The sequence below is a fragment of the Fusarium flagelliforme genome (genome assembly GCF_020744385.1).
Source record: "Fusarium flagelliforme strain FIESC 12 MPI-CAGE-AA-0113 chromosome Unknown B0J16scaffold_1, whole genome shotgun sequence".
Taxonomy (NCBI): domain Eukaryota; kingdom Fungi; phylum Ascomycota; class Sordariomycetes; order Hypocreales; family Nectriaceae; genus Fusarium; species Fusarium flagelliforme.
In genome coordinates, this window is record NW_025763503.1 from 900559 (window position 1) to 919271 (window position 18713).

General features: G+C 46.9%; 9 protein-coding genes across 9 annotated transcripts; 5 read left to right on the forward strand and 4 right to left on the reverse strand.

Annotated features, from left to right (window-relative positions):
* The first annotated feature begins 380 nt into the window (after nucleotides 1-380).
* B0J16DRAFT_3809 (uncharacterized protein) lies at nucleotides 381-1650 on the forward strand. The gene is made up of 3 exons (XM_046131113.1): nucleotides 381-496; nucleotides 547-1015; nucleotides 1064-1650. The coding sequence occupies exons 1-3, from the start codon at nucleotides 463-465 to the stop codon at nucleotides 1296-1298; spliced, it is 738 nt and encodes a 245-aa protein (XP_045988289.1). The 5' UTR covers nucleotides 381-462; the 3' UTR covers nucleotides 1299-1650.
* A 352-nt stretch (nucleotides 1651-2002) lies between these two features.
* Nucleotides 2003-2943, forward strand: B0J16DRAFT_313004 (uncharacterized protein; the record flags this gene model as incomplete). The annotated part of the gene is made up of 3 exons (XM_046125096.1): nucleotides 2003-2027; nucleotides 2102-2594; nucleotides 2646-2943. The coding sequence occupies 3 exons, from the start codon at nucleotides 2003-2005 to the stop codon at nucleotides 2941-2943; spliced, it is 816 nt and encodes a 271-aa protein (XP_045988290.1).
* Nucleotides 2944-4004: 1061 nt separating this feature from the next.
* B0J16DRAFT_326353 (uncharacterized protein) lies at nucleotides 4005-5687 on the forward strand. The gene has a single exon (XM_046125994.1). The coding sequence runs from the start codon at nucleotides 4028-4030 to the stop codon at nucleotides 5504-5506; it is 1479 nt and encodes a 492-aa protein (XP_045988291.1). The 5' UTR covers nucleotides 4005-4027; the 3' UTR covers nucleotides 5507-5687.
* Nucleotides 5688-5968: 281 nt separating this feature from the next.
* Nucleotides 5969-8083, forward strand: B0J16DRAFT_408348 (cytochrome P450). The gene is made up of 6 exons (XM_046133026.1): nucleotides 5969-6437; nucleotides 6492-6688; nucleotides 6742-7106; nucleotides 7155-7280; nucleotides 7328-7814; nucleotides 7865-8083. Exons 1-6 carry the CDS (start codon nucleotides 6224-6226, stop codon nucleotides 7988-7990), a joined length of 1515 nt encoding a protein of 504 aa, XP_045988292.1. The 5' UTR covers nucleotides 5969-6223; the 3' UTR covers nucleotides 7991-8083.
* Nucleotides 8084-8253: 170 nt separating this feature from the next.
* On the reverse strand, nucleotides 8254-9979 carry B0J16DRAFT_326356 (nineteen complex-related protein 2-domain-containing protein). Its single transcript, XM_046125995.1, has 2 exons — nucleotides 9699-9979; nucleotides 8254-9629 (listed from the first exon to the last, which is right to left on the reverse strand). The coding sequence occupies exons 1-2, from the start codon at nucleotides 9835-9837 to the stop codon at nucleotides 8356-8358; spliced, it is 1413 nt and encodes a 470-aa protein (XP_045988293.1). The 5' UTR covers nucleotides 9838-9979; the 3' UTR covers nucleotides 8254-8355.
* B0J16DRAFT_326357 (uncharacterized protein) lies at nucleotides 9980-10927 on the forward strand. Its single transcript, XM_046125996.1, has 4 exons — nucleotides 9980-10048; nucleotides 10160-10231; nucleotides 10280-10354; nucleotides 10416-10927. The coding sequence occupies exons 1-4, from the start codon at nucleotides 10019-10021 to the stop codon at nucleotides 10497-10499; spliced, it is 261 nt and encodes an 86-aa protein (XP_045988294.1). The 5' UTR covers nucleotides 9980-10018; the 3' UTR covers nucleotides 10500-10927.
* B0J16DRAFT_313008 (Rhodanese-like domain-containing protein) lies at nucleotides 10670-11206 on the reverse strand (the record flags this gene model as incomplete). Its single annotated transcript, XM_046125097.1, has 2 exons — nucleotides 10670-10848; nucleotides 10906-11206. 2 exons carry the CDS (start codon nucleotides 11204-11206, stop codon nucleotides 10670-10672), a joined length of 480 nt encoding a protein of 159 aa, XP_045988295.1.
* An 860-nt stretch (nucleotides 11207-12066) lies between these two features.
* B0J16DRAFT_351973 (uncharacterized protein) lies at nucleotides 12067-17325 on the reverse strand (the record flags this gene model as incomplete). The annotated part of the gene is made up of 10 exons (XM_046129244.1): nucleotides 12067-13680; nucleotides 13741-14008; nucleotides 14724-14728; nucleotides 15068-15412; nucleotides 15445-15501; nucleotides 15570-15884; nucleotides 15983-16477; nucleotides 16546-16684; nucleotides 16737-16786; nucleotides 16840-17325. The coding sequence occupies 10 exons, from the start codon at nucleotides 17323-17325 to the stop codon at nucleotides 12067-12069; spliced, it is 3774 nt and encodes a 1257-aa protein (XP_045988296.1).
* A 296-nt stretch (nucleotides 17326-17621) lies between these two features.
* Nucleotides 17622-18558, reverse strand: B0J16DRAFT_3882 (uncharacterized protein). Its single transcript, XM_046131730.1, has 5 exons — nucleotides 18543-18558; nucleotides 18287-18470; nucleotides 18081-18204; nucleotides 17933-18015; nucleotides 17622-17797 (listed from the first exon to the last, which is right to left on the reverse strand). The coding sequence occupies exons 2-5, from the start codon at nucleotides 18314-18316 to the stop codon at nucleotides 17684-17686; spliced, it is 351 nt and encodes a 116-aa protein (XP_045988297.1). The 5' UTR covers nucleotides 18317-18470; nucleotides 18543-18558; the 3' UTR covers nucleotides 17622-17683.
* Between the last annotated feature and the right edge of the window lie 155 nt (nucleotides 18559-18713).

Sequence of the window (18713 nt, forward strand, 5' to 3'; positions counted from 1 at the left end):
CAACCTCAACACCCTATTCTGAAGACAGCGCCCCGTTCAGCCTTATCGAGGCGAATGAAGCATTGAGACGGAATTCCGCCACTTGCAGCGACCAATTGGCGGGGCGTAGGTGCGATCTGCCCCTACAGCCCATCGCCAGATCCCTGTCTCTATGCAACGGTAGTGAGCCCAAAGAAGGATGGACAACCCAGACCAAATCCTTCGACGTCACGGACCTTCAAATCGTTGGCTGATTCTTGGGCTGAGACTCAGCCACTGGCCCTTGCTTAAAGGCTGTGAGGATTGGTGTTACAGATGATCCTTCGGCTGAGAGCTTAGCTCTTAGCCTGAGGTGAATAAAGGACCCTTAATCCCCCACTCTAAACTGGTTTCTTGGCTATCTTACACCTGCTGCTACAAATCTAGCAATAATGGCGACAATACAAAATACCAACCCTTCGATTCTACTCGAAAAGCCAGTGCATGACGTTACACCAAATTCTCGTCCGAACTCAGCGTACGTACGAATCAAAAGTTTGCCCTGATGGATTCTGACATGGAATAGAGTTATTCGCAGTGTGATCAATGATGAGGGCCTCCCAGAAGTCGTGCACCCCGATCAAAACGTGGGACAAAACGTATACTACGACGCTCCCATACCGGTAGATTCGGAAACAGACAAACGATTTCATGAAGCTCCTATCCCAATAGGAACACTGGACGATCCCGCGCCTCCATTACCAGCACGAAAATCCACATCTCAATATCCTTACAGTCCAGATTCTTTTGCGCCTCAGCAACCGCCTTACAGCCAACCGCCTCATAGCCCAGGTAGTGGTTACTCTCAGCAAGGACCTCCACAGTATCACAACAACGGCGGGTATGCCCAACAACCACCATCTTACAACGGCAACGAAGTGATTACATATGTAACACCGCTTAACGAACTTGGAGATCACCCAAAGTTCGTCGATTGCCCCTTCTGCAGACGCCGAGCTGAAACACGAGTAAAGAAAACATCTTCAAGAATGACACAGTAAGTACCTCTTGAAAGTTTACCATCCACTCTTCTAACAACAACCAGTGTTTCTGCAACAGTCCTAGGTTTTACAACCATTGCCGGTGCCGCTGTTCCATATGCTGGCAAATGGGCATCTCACACAACTCATTACTGTACCAACTGTGACCACAAAGTAGCCATGCGGAAATGGGGATCAAAAGAGATGAAGGCGTTTGGAACTCCAGAGCACATGAGAGAAGTTTCACGATACCCATCTGCAAGCTCACAGACCATGTCCAGCACTTCAAGGATGAGTTAGTCGCAGATTGGGGGAACGATAACAGGGGAGGGAAACATCGATACCAGCAACAGGAGAGTCACCACCGGGACACGAGAACGGATGGCTGATACCCTGTGATTAGCGGTGATGCTCACATTGTTCTCAATAGGCTCGCTGAAGTATCTTGAACTCTCATGACTCAAGGTACTTCAGATAGCCAGTTGAAAATACTGTTGATTTGGCTGCTGGTCACATGGCATTAATTGTCAGCTTGTCATCGTCCAGGGAGTAGTAATCAACCAACACCAAGGCTTTCTTCAGAGTCATTCCATGCTATTGTATAGAATAGATATATCCAAGTATCTGTTTTTGTTTGCTAGGCGCACCTTCCAAACTGTTCGCTCAACTTAACCCACCGCTCGGAACAAAGATAAATAGGGTTTCCCTCATCAAAGTTACACATTCAAGGCATCATGACCCTGATGCTTCACAAGAGACTGGATTCATCATCAACCAATAAACTAATGCTTGTCTCGCGTCTCGCTTGCTTACCCACAATGCATCGCCCCTCATTCAGGGTCTTCGCGGGGTGTTAGCAAACACTTTCTTATTGGTCCACAAGGAGGACCTACTAAGCTGAAGGGAGTTCTTTTGAAAAATTCCGAGCTTCAATCTACTTACCGCTCTCCGTTGTGTACTTCCAAGTACGGTATTAAGACCTGTCCAACATCAATCCTATCGTCATGGAACAAGAAGCTATCAATGCCGGTAGGCGCATCTATCTAGGTACGGCCTCCCCAGCCTTGACTGTTGGGCACAGGCTAACATTTGATTCTTGATAGGCAACCTCCCTTACGAGGCGAAGCCCTTCGAAGTTGAAGAATCCCTAGCTCAAAATGGATTCGATACTCTGGACAAGATTCACATTTCCATCGATCCCGTCAGTGCTCGAAACCCCGGATATTGCTTCGTTGACTTCCACGACCGCGAAACTGCCGAGAGAGCACTTTCAACTCTTCCCGCGAAGGTATACATATCCGGACGACCTTTGAAAGTTGGACCTTGCGAGCCTAAGAAGCCTCGTGAGCAACGTGGATTCCGAAACGAAGAATCGACTTCTCGACGATGGGGAGACTGGAACGCTAGATCTAGCACGAACAACAACCATACCGACGGAAAGGGCGAGAAAAGGGGACCTTACTGGGCTATCGACCATTTCGAGGACGTGGTGAGGGATCATGGTGGACGAAGACTATATGTTGGCGGCTTAGACAAAATGATCGATCAAGCCCAACACCAAGAGGAACTTGCCCAGATCTTTGCTGACTTCAAGCCGTACGTGAAACACTCCAGACTTTAAGGGCCATGAGCTAACTAGGATTTCAGAGCTGCGGTTGGAAAGCGAATTACACCTCACGAGAGCAAGAAGTCGTTTGGAAACCACCACTATTGCTTCGTTGATTTCGAAACCAAAGAGGAGGCGAGCGCAGCAGTACAGGCTCTCAACGGCAAGGAGATCGCAGGAGGACAGTTGAAGGTATCAGTGTCCGAGAGGATTCCTCAGAAACTCGTGGGCCGTCAACAAGATATTGAAGAGGGTCGCCGACGATTTAACAACAGTCGTCCGAACAAGCCTGAAACAAATAATGCTATGGTATCCAACAACTGGCGTAGAAAGGATTAGAGATAAGTGTTCAGAGTCACGGGGACACCGTCAAAGGCGACTTGAAAAAGGATATGCTTGGGTACTTGGAGCCATTATGGGTGTTTGGAGCTATCATGATATCATGGAAGATTTTTAGATGAGTGCTATGATCATGAAATAGATAAAATAATGATTATTATTGAACTGCTACCGCTGATATGAGTCTGTCTATTTCATGCCATTGCAACACCCTCGGGTAAGCTGAGTAGGGAGTATATACCATAAAGCACTACTTTGAACCACTCTCTAGACCAAGTCTAAAAACTTATCAATGTACTCTAGTTCCTCGCCTTGATTTGTATATCTTTAGAGATATATGAAGGCACAGGAAAATCAACACCGGGTGTTAGTGTTAGTGCCAGGAAATCACCTCTGGCTCTGAGTCCGAGGACAAAAGAGGCTGTATTGATTTATCAAGCATTTATAGTCTTTCTAACAATAATATCTATGAAATCCGACCCAAATTCTACAATACTAATTATACCAAAATGAATATTCATAACCAACTAAAAATAATATAAGGTAAGAATAATTGCTAATTTCCAGCCAATTATCGTGTGCCAGGATTAGAAGCTTGGTTTTGAGGTACCAGGGGCGATCTACCGTTCAGTGGGCCGGTGTAAGATCCTTATTTCTGCTGTTTTCTTGGCATCTGCAGAATCCTTTGTTACTTGATACTAATATTGATATAAGATATAAATCTTGGTAGCGTAATACTTGTGAGTGAGTTTTCGTTTTTTTTTTTGCGTAATCTATCTGAGAGCGAAACAGCATTTGATAGAGGATGAAGCCAGATGTGGATGAACAAAGTGTTTAATAAAGAAACTCTGTTGGGGATGACTATATACTGCAAGTCAGCATTCTCGCATGTGTTATGAGATGTCGGTTCGCTCTCTATTGCTTCCAATTGGATATACATACCTTGTCAAGAAGTACTTGATTCAGTGGCGTCATGGAAAATGTGGGTGGGACTAGCGGTAGGCTGGGAGTTACTGTACCTTGTCTTGTAGGGGAAATTTCCCAAAGTAAATTCACCTTCTCAACAAACTTCCACATCGCAGAAATGGGCGACACAATCGAACATCACGATATTATAATCTTGGGCGCTGGTCTCTCCGGTATCAATGCCGCCCACGTCCTCAACGAGAAACTTCCCAAGCGCTCGTACACAATTCTCGAGGCTCGAGAAGCCATTGGCGGAACATGGCGCTTCTTTCGATATCCAGGCTTCCGATCCGACTCTTTCATGACCTCATTCGGTCTACCATGGCATCCTTGGAAACACGAACATAAGATGGCGCAGGCCGGAGAGATTGTCGAGTATCTTGAGGAGGCTGTTGATGCTGCTGGTATAAGAGACAAGATTCGGTTCAATCATAAGATGGTGGCATGTGAATGGCGGACCGACAAACAGAATTGGAGGCTAGATGTTGATGCTGATGGACAGCGCAAGACGCTGATCGCAAACTTCGTCATAAGCTGTGTGGGCTACTATTCATACGACAAGGCCTTGCAGACGACAATTCCTGGTATCGAGGATTTTGGAGGCCAGGTAGTTCATCCCCAATGGTGGCCAGAAGACCTTGACTACTCAGACAAGCGTGTTGTCGTCATCGGATCGGGGGCCACAGCAATTACAGTTGTTCCATCACTCGCCGAAAAGGCAAGTATGGTGACTATGCTCCAGCGCAGTCCATCTTTCGTCATCTCTCGACCTACAACCTCCAATCTTGACTTCTTCCTACGCACAATTCTTCCTTGGTCATGGGCATACTGGCTCATATACTGGAAGGATGTGTTGATGGAGCTTTTCGCCACCCAGTTGCTCTTGAAGTTCCCCAATTTCGGCCGCAAGATTCTCATGGGAGAGATGCGAAAGGAATTGCCAAAAGACGTCGATGTCAACGTCCACTTCAACCCCAGCTACAACCCTTTCGAACAAAGACTATGCATGTGTCCCGAAGGAGACTTCTTCAAGGCGTTGCATAGAGACAACTGCGAGATCGTGACAGATACTATCCAAACGGTCACAAAGGATGGCATCCTTCTCAATTCTGGTCGCAAGCTCGAAACCGATATCATCGTCACAGCAACAGGTCTGCACTTCCAGCTCTTTGGAGGCATTGTACCATCAGTAGACGGCCAGTCCATCGAGGTCGGCTCACACTACACTTGGCGTGGCTGCATGGTCGATTCCCTTCCCAACATGGGTTTCGTGATGGGTTATGTGACTACGTCCTGGACACCTGGTGCTGTCCTCATGGCTAAGATGTTGACAAGCGTCATCAAGGAGATGGAGAAGAAGGGAGCAACAAGCGTGATGCCCGTGCTCGATGACAAGGACAGACTTAAACCGAAGAAGTTGCCTGTCAACGCTACGAGTAACTACTTTGTTAAAGCTGCTGAACGTATGCCTAAGGTTACCAACGAAGGCCCTTGGTATGGCCGCGTGAACTTGGCTAAAGATTGGTTTGCGTATGCCAGTGGGGATGTGACCAGTGGGCTTCTCTATGGCGGAGGAGGAAAGAAGAAGGATATTTAAAACCTTGCTGGTACAGAATCTCGAGTGGAACGAATGAAGCCGCAGGGTAGCCTTTAGAAGCATCTTGGCTTGTACCGATCTTAGAAACGACTTATGAATGATGAACTATGAGACTGTATCTTTCAGAGTCTCTTTCTTGCACCACATACTGCAAATCTTACAAAACAATAATTTGACAAGCACAAGAAATACCTTGATACGAAACTACTACGCCATGGCTTTTGCTAAAGACAATCCAAAGCCACCCGCAAAGCCCAGCTTCTAGAACAACAACGATTGGGAAATGCATCCCGCAAAAGTGGAACGCCCCAAACTGTTCCCGTCTGATTCTTTCGGCTGCCCTCCGATTCGTTCACTGTGTTCCATCACGATCTTTAATTGCTGAACCATCGTCGAGCATGTCTTATTCTGGCCTTGGAAGGCTTGGACTTACCGCATTGAGCCAGGGTGTAGCTCGTCTAGCTTATCCTTGCTTCAACAACCCTGCTTACAGTTCTCGAGCAATGGACAGATCTGGACATCCAAATCATAGGGAATCTAATCCTAATCCTACGTCGCCCCAGCCAGTTCTCGGCTTGTAGCTGCCTATCTTGGCCAAATTCAACGCCCTTGCTGTTTTGCGACTTGATCAATTAAGATGAAGTCACATCACTGCGGGTTGAGTGAGTTATCATTCTGCAACTACAGGGAACAACAGGACTTAATTGTCTTTTGAACATGGTGTTGTCAGCCGATCAGTCGTTAATGGAGACCTTTCTCCAAGTGTTCGCCATCTTATTCGCTATTCATGCCATACGTCTCGTGCAGCGCTGGAATCGCCTGCGCCATATTCCCGGTCCTAACGGAGTAGGATGGTCATCGTGGTGGCAGCTCCGCGGAGCACTCAGCGGACGCTATCACGAACATTTGAAGAATGCTTCAGATCAATTCGGTAGGAAATTCTCGGTCCATTGAATGACTGCCTTAGCTTACAAGTTGAATACAGGTCCTCTTGTCCGTATAGGTCCCAATGAGCTTCTCTCCACAGATCCTGTCGTGTTACGGAGGTTGTCTGCCGTTAGAAGCACTTACACAAAGGGAGACTTTTACACCAGCGGACGAATAGTTCCTAATGTTGATAATGTTGTTTCTGAAAGAGATGAAGTTAAGCATAAAGCCATGCGAGCAAAAATGGCACCAGGCGTAAGTGACTCGCTCAGTCATGGTGGTCTATAAAGTACTGATAGTCTCGGCAGTATGCTATTAAAGAGAACGAGGGATATGGTTTCGAAGCTGGCATAGACCGCCAGCTTCTCAACTTTATGTCACTCATTGATCGCAAGTATTTATCGTCCACCAGCAAATCGACACCCCTCGACTTTGCCGAGAAAACGCAATTCTTTGCTCTCGATGTCATCGGTGATGTATCATTCGGAGAGCCCTTTGGATATCTTTCCCAAGACGAGGATCTTTATCAGTATAACGAGATCAACGAAAGTTCTCTTCCCGTCATGAATATTGTATCTGTGTATCCTTGGCTAGGAAGGATTGTTCACCGATGGCCATTGAGTTTACTATTGCCTCGAGAAGAAGATCAGGTCGGGTTTGGACGACTGATGGGGTAAGCGTTTGAGCGTAAAGAGGAATTTCGGACTGATTGATGATCTAGATTTGCAAATCAGCTTGTTCGCAAAAGGCTTGCTGATGGCGCTGCGACGACGAAGGATATGATGCAAGCTCACATCAACAGCGGCATGAACAAGGAAGAGCTCATCCAACAAGCTTTTATCTCTATGTATGTGTACAAGAGTCCCAAAGTAGTATGGTATTGACAGACCCCAGTATTGCCGGCTCTAACACTACAGCTCATGCCTTGCGTATGATCGTCCTCGCCCTTATTGCAAACCCAGCAGCATACACATCTCTGATTACTGAGATTCGCCAACATTCTCCCTCTGTCAACACACCCATCTCCTGGACGCAAACACAGAAGATGCCATATCTCCAAGCTGTCGTACGCGAAGGTCTGCGAATGTGGCCTCCTGTCGCCGGCCTTGGCTTCAAGCAAGTACCTCCACAAGGCGATACCATCAACGGTTTCTTCGTCCCTGGCGGAACTCAAGTTGGCCAAGGCTTCTACGCAGTTGGACGATCGAAGCTCGTCTGGGGCGAGGATGCGGATGTCTTTCGTCCTGAAAGGTGGCTGCTTGCTGGACAGGACAGATCGAGAGAGATGATAGCGGCATTTGACACACACTTTGGCCATGGCAAATATTCATGCTTGGGGAAGCCGATTGCACTTATGGAAATCCACAAGGCTGTTTTTGAGGTATGTCGACCATTGACGTACAGTTGACTTGCTTTGCTAAACATATACAGTTGATCAAACGATACAATTTTGCTATATTGAATCCTGAAAGACCGATCAAGGCTCAGACCTCGGTCTTCATGTCTGCTTCGGACTTTTGGGTCACGATCACGAGACGAGACGAAGGCGGCATGTAGTAGTGTGAGGAGGCGAGAAATCTGTATTGGGATCAATGGTTATATACACTTTACATCAACTAATCCGTATGACCAGCTGTCTTAATAAACCAATGAACAAAGGTACATGTCGGTGGCGCGAAGCCGGATCATGGCTAAGTAAACTTGGAGTGAAACAAGATGTAGCGACGTATGTAAGTACTGTATTATCGTCTTGTCACTGGAAAGTTCATCTATCACGACCCAGAAACCAGGTTTCATCTGGTTTGGTATGGTAACTTGAAGTGACTTGTCCCAGAATATCTGGTATAAACAGTTATGTATTCGTGCTGAAGGCTCTCGCCAGATTGCATCAAGGGAAAAATAGCAAATCCCCTTCCTTTCTATTAAGTCTCCTCTTCTTCAGGTTTTCTCGACGGCGTACCCAATGTTTCCAACCCTCTCGCCCCTACCATCTCCACAGGTGCATTCGCCGGGACATCAGCCTTTCCTTCAACCACCTTCCCTTGTGCCATGACCTCTTGGTACTTTTTCCCTGTCTCATCCAGCAAACTCTGGACCTCCCCTTCTCTTTTCACAATCTCCTCACGTTCCTGCTTAAGCTTCTCCACTCTGTTCTGTTTACCCTTCATCTCCTCTTCCATCCCCTTCAATGTAGTCTGTAGCCGTGCTAAGCATTCCGTCAAACTAGGAAGAGGTGATATCTTTGGTGGTGCTTGTAGGAGATCTTGTCCAGGATCTTTACGGGGTTTCTTTAGACCGTCCATGCCTGCGCGTGTCTGTGCAGTTTCGTATGCGATTCGTCGCTCTGCATCGCTGTCGGATGAGGAATCAGAGGTGTGGCCTTCGGCAGCTGTGATGAGCTCTTCCATCATCTTTCGATCTTGTTTGCGTCTTTCTTTTTCGGCACGTTTGCCTAGAGAAAGCCCTCCGTCTTCAACATAGTTATCGAAACCCTCTCCAAGATCCTCGTCTTCTGCTATTAAACGTGTATCATCCTTCTTTTTGCGTGCGAATGGATCGTCGTCATCTTCGACTGATAAGAAGTCCTTCTCCAAGGCTAGTCGCTGTCGTCGTTCCTTCTTTTCGCGAATCTCAGCTTCGGAGAGAATGGCTGTAGGCTGTGGTTGGCTCAGCTCTGAGGATTCAACAACAAGTGCACCCTCTAGCTCCGAGGCATCCAGGTCCATCATATCGCTATCGTCAGGAGGTAACGTGGAGGTTTTTGCCGGGGTGTTTGGTGTAGATGATTGGAGCTCGTCGAGATATTCCTTGCTGTATTTGGGTCGGTCGTCATCATCACCAATTGACCTCATAGGAAGTCCTTTCGTTCCAAGTCCTCGTTTTATAGCGCTGTTCTCTAATGCGCGACCTAAAGGTAGCTTCTTTGGGGTGAACACCTCGGTAGGCTCGTCGTCGCCTGCAGTATTATCATCTCCACCAAATGATAACCGCGAAGACTTCGGCTTCTTCTTTCCCTTTAATGAGCCTGATCGACTGATAGCTGGTCGAACAACCACTGGTCCGTCGTCCTCATCGTCATTGGTAGCTGGTGCATCCCCGAGGCTCTCGCTGTCCACCGGATTGAAGCTCTTTCTCAAGCCTGACTGTCTAAACGGTTTTCGACCAGATTTTGCGCCGAATAGTGGTTTGGTAGGTTCTATATTTGCAAGGGTCAGCCTTGATCTCATCAGCAAGAGTCGCAAGTCCAAAATCTGGGAATACTCACCATCGTTGGTCACGTTGTCGCCGCCGGACGCTGTGACGTTTTCACTGGGATCATCCTCATCAGCGACCTTGATGACCTTGGCTTTTCGTTTTGCAGAGAAACTCATGATGCGATTGTCTTTTTTTAATGACTGGCGCATTAAAAAAAGGTAGAGTTTCGCGACGATACGCGCCTAATTAAAGTGACGTGCATTTCTGACTTTGGGGATCTTATCTCCACGTGACGTCGAATTTCCCATCCAGCTGTGAAAGGCGGTAGCTCCAGGCCGCGATCGCGTCGCATGAAACAGTATCCAAGCTATTCTATATTGACAGCTCAAGATGGCACCCGCGCAACCTGAGCTCAAGAAGGTCAGTCTCAATATTTTTTGTGTCGCATAGCTGTCAGATTCTCCTCCAGTTTCTGACCAGCCTAAAGCCCTGCGACCTGCTGCCTGAGATTCATTGCTAACTTTTCTGCAGTACCTCGACAAGAGACTGTTCGTCCAGTTGAACGGCAGCCGAAAGGTCATTGGCATCCTCCGCGGTTACGATGTATGGAACACTTTTGCGACTTTATTGAAACATAGCTAACAAGACTAGGTCTTCCTGAACATTGTTCTCGACGAGGCGGTGGAGGAGAAGGACAACGGCGAGAAGGTTCGAATCGGCATGATTGTACGTTCTTCCACATTTCTACTACCTTATATGAAAGAAGACATTGCTAACATGTCAACAGGTCATTCGCGGTAACTCAGTGGTGATGCTCGAAGCGTTGGAACGAATCGGCGGAGACGACCGACGAGGAGGAGGCGACCGATGATCCCCCTACTGAAAGCAGTGGAAGTACGGAAAGAGAAGATGGAAATTATGTGATCATTATTGGCGTTAAGGTCGAAAATTGAGACACCGTCCTTGTGGACACTTTGCTTGGGACATGTCTTTAATAGACAACAAGAGAGGATGCCCTCAACTGTTAATACTGTGCTCTCCCTACTCCTTTTTTTCCCAGGCCTTTTCGTCGTAAAAGTCCATCAGCTGGCCAGCGTACGCCTTCTGCCACCCCTTGATACCTCCGACCAGAATCTCGGCCTTGATCTCAGTCTCACCAACCTCATCGAGGTAGTCCTGCATCCACCTAGCGCATCGTGGACCTCTGCCATTAGAGCTCCCTGGAGCATAATTAGTCAATGGTTGCAGTTATACCTCGCTGGCAATAAAACACCTACCACAATAAAAGATAATTCTCTTTACGCCTGCCTGTTTGACAAGTTGATAGACCTGAGGACGGGTTTGGTAGAATGTGTGAGCGGGGAGGTTGATAGATGTAGAAATGGTGCCGCCCTCCCAGTCTGTTCTTCGAACGTCGACCAAGAGAAAGTCCCTAGTGGCGTTCTTTCCAAGAGCCGCATTCACCTCGATAAGCTTCGAGATAATGGCTGGGTCGGTTCGAGGGCATTCGGCCTTTGGCTCAGGGAAAGCCTCCCACCACTCCTGCTGCGGGGCATCTTGCGGGGCGTCGTCTCCCATGATGTGAGTTTCTTAGGTGTCGTGTCGAAGTAAGTTACTCAACAAAGTCTGATGTTGTTGTTTGTAAAAGATTATAGAGTAGTTGGGTGAAGATATACCCAGATTGTGAAACGGAAGTCTGACGTGGGGAGGTTGATGACGGTGTATGTAGTGCAGCCCGGAACGTTTATCCCGAGCCATGATTTAACAGGACGATTCAGGCAGTCGCTTCCGATCTATCAGCAACATTTCAGATGGTCTTATTCATGTCATAGATAAGGTGTTTATGTATAATCAGATACAGGTTTGGAGATAAATGATGTAGTTTGTTCTATAATTGGGTATTATTGATGTCCTATCTTGTTCAAATGACAGATTGTTCGTCAGTCTTACACATCAGTCTTTACTTGCGTTGAGGTTTCACTCATGTACTATATGACGCCGAATGTTTTATCTTTTGACTGTTTAATAAATATCCCTTATCCTTGAGCTCTATTGTTTCGGAAACTCTCCAGTGCATATGTAATGAACTTATAAAACCGCAGTAACCTCATAGTCGAACAACTGCAATGCAGAAACCACAGATCAATCTGAATAGATACGCCCGATGACATACCAGCCCAAGAGCACAAAAGACAAAAAACGGCCATATACCCTTACGATCTTTCTCCGGGGCGCTGGCCTGACTGTTGTCATTCGAGGACGGATCAGAAAGACGGAACATACCACACCGAAGAAAGGTCGTTCGAGTGAAGTTTCATGTAAGTAACGCCAGCATCCCCAAAGCCCCGAACATGCAAGTATTTCAGCCTGAAACAAAAGAAGAGTGAAAGCAGAATACTACCCAACACCAGATCAACTAACCAAGACAGCAAGCAGCGTTACTGACTCCACGGAGTAACACCTAAAAGCTTCAGTGCGTTATTGAAGACTTGCCTTGCGTTCTCATAAAGTGCAAGTCTTGCTTCACCAGCAGCTTCCTGGTCAGTCCAGTCTTTTTCATCGTCGTCATCAAGCGTAGCCATCAGTTGATCGACCAGTCGTAGTAAGTACACGACGATGAATGAGGGCTCGAGGGTTTTGAAAGAACCATGTGCTGCATCTGGGTATTGCAGCAATATGCGAAGAAGCTCGGTGTAGTCTTCCGTCTCCAAAGATGTATAATCCAAGCCCGCATAGTCGAAATTGGTTGGCTCCGATCCAAGTTTCTCTGAAAGTCTCGCATAGCAGTTCTGAATGGCTGCCCCCGTCTCTCCTTCGAGGGTCACCATCCTTTTTGCATCGCTGGTGTAAGTCGTATTCCGCTTGTGGTAGTGGTCCTGGATAAACAGCCCAGCAAGTCCAAGTAGATCCACTGACCTCTCCGAGTTGTCAACATGAGACACATCCTCTTCTTCCTCTGCAAGGTCGGCTTGTACCATCGACCGACAACCGTCAAGGTAATCACTCAGCAACGCTGAACCCTTTGATTCGTCTGGAAGCCCGTTGATCTTGGCAAAGGATGTATGTTGGATGCGATCTGCTAGGTCTTGTCTTCCCATGAGCTTGAGGGTCTTGATAACTCGGTTGAAATGCATCTCTTGCTCCATCGCGGCGACATAAATCATTTTGTCGAAGGCGTGTGTCTTGAATCGGTCAAGCACGGCAGCAACATCGCGAAGAAGATAGGATGTAGTTCCGTTTCTGTATCGCAATACCGCCACAGATAACCCTCTTGCCTCATGTTTCGAGAAGTCGATTTGCCAGGAATTTTCGTGTTCTTCGTAAACGCCGTTCTCTTTCAAAGCCTTTTCTACCTCCTCAATGGATTCTGGGGTAACCTGTGACTCCCCAGAGTATTCATCAAAAGTGACTCCAAGTTGTGCGTATGATTCCGTCAAGTCCCTGACGGTCGCATCTCGAAAACGTTGCCACAACGCAATAGCTTCTGGCTCTCTGTCCTCCATCTTTTTGAAGAAGACATCGCGTTCGCCATACAGACCTGATGATTCAAGCTCCGTGACATCTTCCTCCTTTGCTTTCATGGCTTTACGTTTCTCCTCCTCTGGCTTGAATAGCTCCTCGATTTTTTGGTTGACTTGGAGTAAGTGGCGAAGGGGTTGATTCGCAAACTCGTCCTCAGAGCCAAACCTTTGCCAGCCTGCAGCGAGAAGGCCAATCTGCTTGCCCCAGTCGCCCAAGTAGTTCATCCTAACAACTTCCCAGCCCATACTGGCATGAATGTTTGCCACATATGTGCCTAGCAATGTGCTGCGCAAGTGTGATACCTGAAACTCATTCGCCATGTTTGGGGACGAGTATTCCACGATAACCTTCTTCTTTCGGCTATCAGACGCCGCAGGATCAACAAATCCCAGCGACGTATCATAGCCGTAGGAGACATTTCTGTCGCTGATATATGATAGCAGAAGTCGAGACAACGTATTTGGTGAGAAGAAGACTTGGAGACGAATGCCGTCCCGAATAGGGCACCCGAAAGGCGGATCTCTTGGTAGCTGAACCACATGCCATGTCAGTGTCTCTTTCTTTTCTAAGAAAGCCTCAGTTTATCGTACCTTTTGAAGAAGGTCCTTGGCAAGTTCCTCATGATTGGTGTTTTGGATCCTCAGCCTTGGAGCAACAACCACAAGATCCCCCATCCCCGTAACGTTGGACGTTTGTATAGCATCATAGGCAATCTGCCTATCGCAATTTGTGAGCTTCTGAATGGTGTCGGCCAGGTAGACCCGGAAGATGTCTTGCGGGTTGTGCACGATATCGGCGCCGGGGTATTCCGGTATGGGCGTGTGCAGACCTGCTTTATCGAGCAGGTTCTCGATTCCGCTAACGGAGCAAGTAGTGACTGCCATAGCCACGATGTTTCGTGATGGTGTTGAGGAAAGATTGAAGTGAGTCAAATGGTAGTTGCCTTGTTAAAATAGCCAGTTGAATCAGAAGGCAGGAGCGACCAACAGCATATGAAGTACAATCTTGAGAGCAGTCGGGCATTAAAGCATATGGCTCTACAGCCTCATTGATGAATTTCGCTCCATGATTTGCTTATAGTGATTTATGCCATGAAGATGCGAGATGAGTTGTCACCCACCCAGAATCTTGCCCAGCTGAGGCTGTCAGCGAGCAATTGGCTATAACTCACCAGTGGGAATGAAGGTGGTGTATGACACACCCCGCGATAGAGGCAGGCAGCTTTCAGGTTGCATTCGAAAATCACTCCAGCAATGCGCCATTGACGTCGCAAGACGTGTCATATTTCGTATATGATCATCTTCAGAGTTGATGCCCAAATTCCAGAAACTCGGTCCGGCCGAAGGTTTCAATGCATGTGATGAAAAACGAAACAAGGCAACCAGAGTAAGTTGCAGAGCCTTGGAGTTGATCCGAGTTTTGAGGCCTTCATGCAACCCTTACAACCCCCGTCGGATTCTCGAAAGGACGTCGGTCCTGTAACTTCCAGTTCCCTCTTTTCAAGATGGAATGATCACATTCAATGAAGATCAAATGATAAACAGCACTCTAATGTTGTTGGCCCAATAGTTACACAGACTTCCATTAGGTAGCAACTCGCGATCACTACCCCTTCAGTGGTTTCCTCGGATTCCTTTCAGGCTTGTGACAAATTCTCACAGAGTCTCAGGCTGGTCTTCTAAGGAAGCTTGGAAGCGCCGCATTGTGTAGTCTACCTTCAGTGGTCGAAATTGGATCATCTCCATAGCATAGGTAAGAAGCTCATTGCAGTTGAGTATAAAACCTATTATGGTCACTTTAGCCACCGACGTAGCAATTGGCGTTTGAGAGGCGGAAGTTGGAGCTTCTAAACAGAAATTCAATACACTTTCAAACTAATCGACTGCAAAGCCCCTCTAGCCCTCATCTAGGCAGTACTGGCTCCTCTCTTCTTAGGCGCCTTTTCAGAATCAGAAACAAAAACAGTAGCCCAGAGTAAATATAAAAAGCAAATTGTATCAACATGACAACCACTTGGCTGTTTCGTAAAGCTGATCTCTTGGTGTTGATAAATCCTTTGGCTTTCTTCATAGATTGAGCAATATGTATCCGCAGCATGTACAAGACACCTGCTATACATATGAACGAAAACATTGCCACAAGAAAGATATATCCAGGCCATGATGCCTCGTCCCCTTTCTGTGGTTTACCACTGTATAATTCTGCAACCAGGGTCAGAATAGCAAACACCTGTGACAAATTAGTCCCAGGTTTGTCTAGGGGCTAGGGGGCAAACTTGCAACCGTTGCGATGACGAACTCCTTTGCCCTTTCGTCTCTACTTTTCTGTTGATCTGCACACTCGAGCTCTCTCTATAAACTGGCGTCAGTGATATTGAAGAGATGAATGGGTTCCAATAGAGCTGTAGAGGATTACTCACCTCGTGTCTGAGTCCCTTGAATGATCTTTGGATTTCTTCCAGCTTATCCCCAACACGTTTCACCTTTTTCAGATTTTTCATAATTGCACGCAAAGCTTTTAGAGCTTTAAGATCGCTGCGTAAACTCTGCCAGAGCATTCCTTGGGGTACACCAGCTTGATCCAACTGAATGTCATGCTTCAAAAAGCTTTCAATCTCTTTGATGTTCTTATTGTTGTAGAATATCACCTTACTCAATAAATCAGGGTATCTTTTCCAGGCTTGTTCGTTCGAGTGGCTGAGATTCCTGTTAGGGCTGTCTCTGATACTGCGTGACTGCACACGTGTTAGTCAAACATCAGTTAACTATTTCCCGACCCAAAGGGACGGGACGCGAGCGTAACATATGCGCTCCTGTAGCGCAGATGACTTACATAGGAGTCTAGACTGTGTTTGAACACGTCATGGACAAGGGTATGATGTCCATATACCTTATCGATCCGTTTTGCTAAAGCAACAAGAGAGTACTGCCTTGGGCGCCACTGGGTCGCTGTATCTCCCACATCGACCTCGTCCAAAATAGGGTCAAGATACTCCTCTTGACTTTGCATTTCTTCCTCATCCTCCAAAATTCGTGGTTCACTTTCAAAGAATTCATCATCAAAGCAATATGCCGTCCAATGTTCTTCAGTCACCCCTGTCGCCGCGAATGAGTACACTCCTTGGTGTAGAATCAGCTTTTCTTGTGAGGCTAAGTCTTTCGTGTCGACTAGGATTGAACTCAATTCCTCTTTGCTAAAAGACTCCAAGTCAGAGCGTGCGCGAAACTGCTCCTTGTCATGGAGAGTACGCTTGTCTTCTCTTCCACTGAGACCAATTGCGTAGAAAGGTAATGTAAAGCTGATAACATAACTTGTATTCCACAGGTCCTGAGTAGAAGCAATATTTTATTAGCGTTCCGGGATGTACAGCTGGCTGTCTTCTCTCCGTAACGTACAGAAACTTCCATTGAAATGCTTGGATTTGGGTCAGTTGTTATGTAATTAGCAAGAAGCTCATGAAGAGCAGGTACTTGGAATTCGTTTGCGGTTTTCACAATTGCCAGTACACTCGCACCATCAGGATTGCTAACAAATCTTTCAGAATTCCAGTTAGCACTATATCAATAAGCATCGGATGGCAGCTTACAGATGTCGAATGGGCCCAACCATCTCTCCTGATGGACTCTCACGATATCGCTATGATGTGTTAGATGTAGGTATACTCTATCGATAGAAGAGATAGTACACACCTTTTTTCGCAGGACATTGTAGAAATCAATGCGTCCCAATACATTCCCATATCGAGACGTTTCTGTTGGATCATCTTTAAGAAGCCAGTAGTTTCGATCTGACACCCATGCTCTGGGTTCCTCATCATTCACCAGCTGTTGGTCTTGTGTTACAACCCCAAGTCCAAGGAGCCCATCAGCACCCTGACAGAACGCTTCGACACGTTGTGCTTCGTATTCTCCACGAGGCGATGAGCGCTGATCCATAAAATTCGAGATTTCTTGACAGTCCCAGCCACTCCTCTCTCCCAGAACTTCGATGAAGGGTTTGTTGTGTTCCGAGGCTGAATACTTGACCATCTTGTATTGCTTTTTCCATTCGTCTCTTTCAGTCCATATGACAGAACTAGCGGTGGTCATCCAGTCAAGATATGATGCGACACGAGAGGTGCCATTATGTATAGGTAAGGTTGGCGGTGGTGCTGTGTTCCGTCTAAGAAACGACATGGCTTAATATGGGCTTCAGACTTGTGAGTTGCCACACTGCAAGCTGAATCAGTCAGTTCTTTCCTCGAATGTGATTATATGATGAATTCTCGTTTCATGGGGAAGTATCATGGGGAAGGAACAAGCTAGATTCGTGACAATAAACGAGATAGGTAGCCTTGCGAAGGAGGTTATTACATGAATATGACGAATCTAGCAACCATATTGTTCGGTCCTTCCTTCCTTCCTCCTCGCCTTCTTTTTCCGTAGCAATCCCAACCAAGATCTTACCTGCAGGTAGACGGAGTTGCAGGGCCAGTGGCAGATCAACCTTGGCTTCCAGGTGTTCAGATAACAAGGAGACACTTTTGTCATTTGACTATTGGTGAGAGCGTGTGTTAATGCGTCGAGTGTCGCAGTTGGGGCAGCGAGGATTGCAACAATTTGGGCATGGGTCGACCGATATTTTCATACCTCCATAACCACAAATACACTACTAAACCGTCAGAAGCTGGCTTATATATAGTCAGAAGTGCGCGCTCTTTTACCAGGACTCGGAGCTTTTAGCCGAGTCTTGGGTCTCGAATGTGCACTTTTGCCGTCTATTTCTCTCTTCCTCTTCACTTACACAAACCCAGACCCAGACGACCCTCCTTCGCCCCGGTGGTCCTTCAATGATTGGGATTCGAGGAAATAAGAGAGGCGCAGCAACTTGAAATCTATCAGTTCTTTGGCCTATAGGATACCCTAGAGGAGGAGGCGTAGAAAAGGCATACCCCGAGTGATGGATGCTCTGGATGGCCTCAAAGGCGTAATACAATGGTGGTTTTCACGACGATTGTGATTTTCTGCCTGTTCTTCCGCCGAAATCGCTTCACCAAAAATCTCAACTTCCGCTCTCTGGGGTTTCGGTCAGCCTCAATATCATCCCTCCGAAGGGGGTCTCATGACCCGTAGCCAAAATCGTTTCGGCAGCCCGCACCTGCAATTGAGTGGTCATGGATGACCTCATTGTCGCTATTTTCTTATTTTCGCCTTTTTTTGTATTTTCCTTGATGGTTCGCCAACCCTTGAATCGGTTGGGCGGGGGATGTTTGGCACCTCAAGAAGGCGACCATCATCTTTTTACCGGGCAGCTGGGCTGATATACCTATATCGGCAGCCGTCTGATAGGATGAGGGCTCGAGTCAGTTGGTGCCCAGCTTTCAACAGATTTCACTCCCGCAAGAACAACTTACAAAATCTGTATGATACTTGACGTTTGTCTCGCAGATGTCTTGATTAATTTGGAATAAGGAAAGGTACGTAGCACAGACATTTATCAAGTCAGGAAAAAGTAAGACATTGGTGTGACATAAATGTATTACACAAGTGTGGTACAGGGAATTAACTGATGCACGGTGGATTGC

What these genes read in the sequence shown, in the direction of transcription:
- B0J16DRAFT_3809 (XM_046131113.1), top strand. Translation starts at nt 463, where the DNA reads ATGACGTTACACCAAATTCTCGTCCGAACTCAGC. An exon ending in AATTCTCGTCCGAACTCAGC is followed by an intron (nt 497 to 546) that starts GTACGTACGAAT and finishes CATGGAATAGAG; the next exon opens with TTATTCGCAGTGTGATCAAT. An exon ending in ACATCTTCAAGAATGACACA is followed by an intron (nt 1,016 to 1,063) that starts GTAAGTACCTCT and finishes AACAACAACCAG; the next exon opens with TGTTTCTGCAACAGTCCTAG.
- B0J16DRAFT_326353 (XM_046125994.1), top strand. Translation starts at nt 4,028, where the DNA reads ATGGGCGACACAATCGAACATCACGATATTATAATCTTGGGCGCTGGT.
- B0J16DRAFT_408348 (XM_046133026.1), top strand. Translation starts at nt 6,224, where the DNA reads ATGGTGTTGTCAGCCGATCAGTCGTTAATGGAGACCTTTCTCCAAGTG. An exon ending in GAATGCTTCAGATCAATTCG is followed by an intron (nt 6,438 to 6,491) that starts GTAGGAAATTCT and finishes AGTTGAATACAG; the next exon opens with GTCCTCTTGTCCGTATAGGT. An exon ending in GGGTTTGGACGACTGATGGG is followed by an intron (nt 7,107 to 7,154) that starts GTAAGCGTTTGA and finishes TTGATGATCTAG; the next exon opens with ATTTGCAAATCAGCTTGTTC.
- B0J16DRAFT_326356 (XM_046125995.1), bottom strand. Translation starts at nt 9,837, where the DNA reads ATGCGCCAGTCATTAAAAAAAGACAATCGCATCATGAGTTTCTCTGCA. An exon ending in CGACAACGTGACCAACGATG is followed by an intron (nt 9,630 to 9,698) that starts GTGAGTATTCCC and finishes TTGCAAATATAG; the next exon opens with AACCTACCAAACCACTATTC.
- B0J16DRAFT_326357 (XM_046125996.1), top strand. Translation starts at nt 10,019, where the DNA reads ATGGCACCCGCGCAACCTGAGCTCAAGAAG. An exon ending in CGCAACCTGAGCTCAAGAAG is followed by an intron (nt 10,049 to 10,159) that starts GTCAGTCTCAAT and finishes ACTTTTCTGCAG; the next exon opens with TACCTCGACAAGAGACTGTT. An exon ending in GCATCCTCCGCGGTTACGAT is followed by an intron (nt 10,232 to 10,279) that starts GTATGGAACACT and finishes TAACAAGACTAG; the next exon opens with GTCTTCCTGAACATTGTTCT.
- B0J16DRAFT_3882 (XM_046131730.1), bottom strand. Translation starts at nt 18,316, where the DNA reads ATGAGGTCATCCATGACCACTCAATTGCAG. An exon ending in CAGAGCATCCATCACTCGGG is followed by an intron (nt 18,016 to 18,080) that starts GTATGCCTTTTC and finishes ATAGATTTCAAG; the next exon opens with TTGCTGCGCCTCTCTTATTT. An exon ending in TCGTCTGGGTCTGGGTTTGT is followed by an intron (nt 17,798 to 17,932) that starts GTAAGTGAAGAG and finishes ACGGTTTAGTAG; the next exon opens with TGTATTTGTGGTTATGGAGG.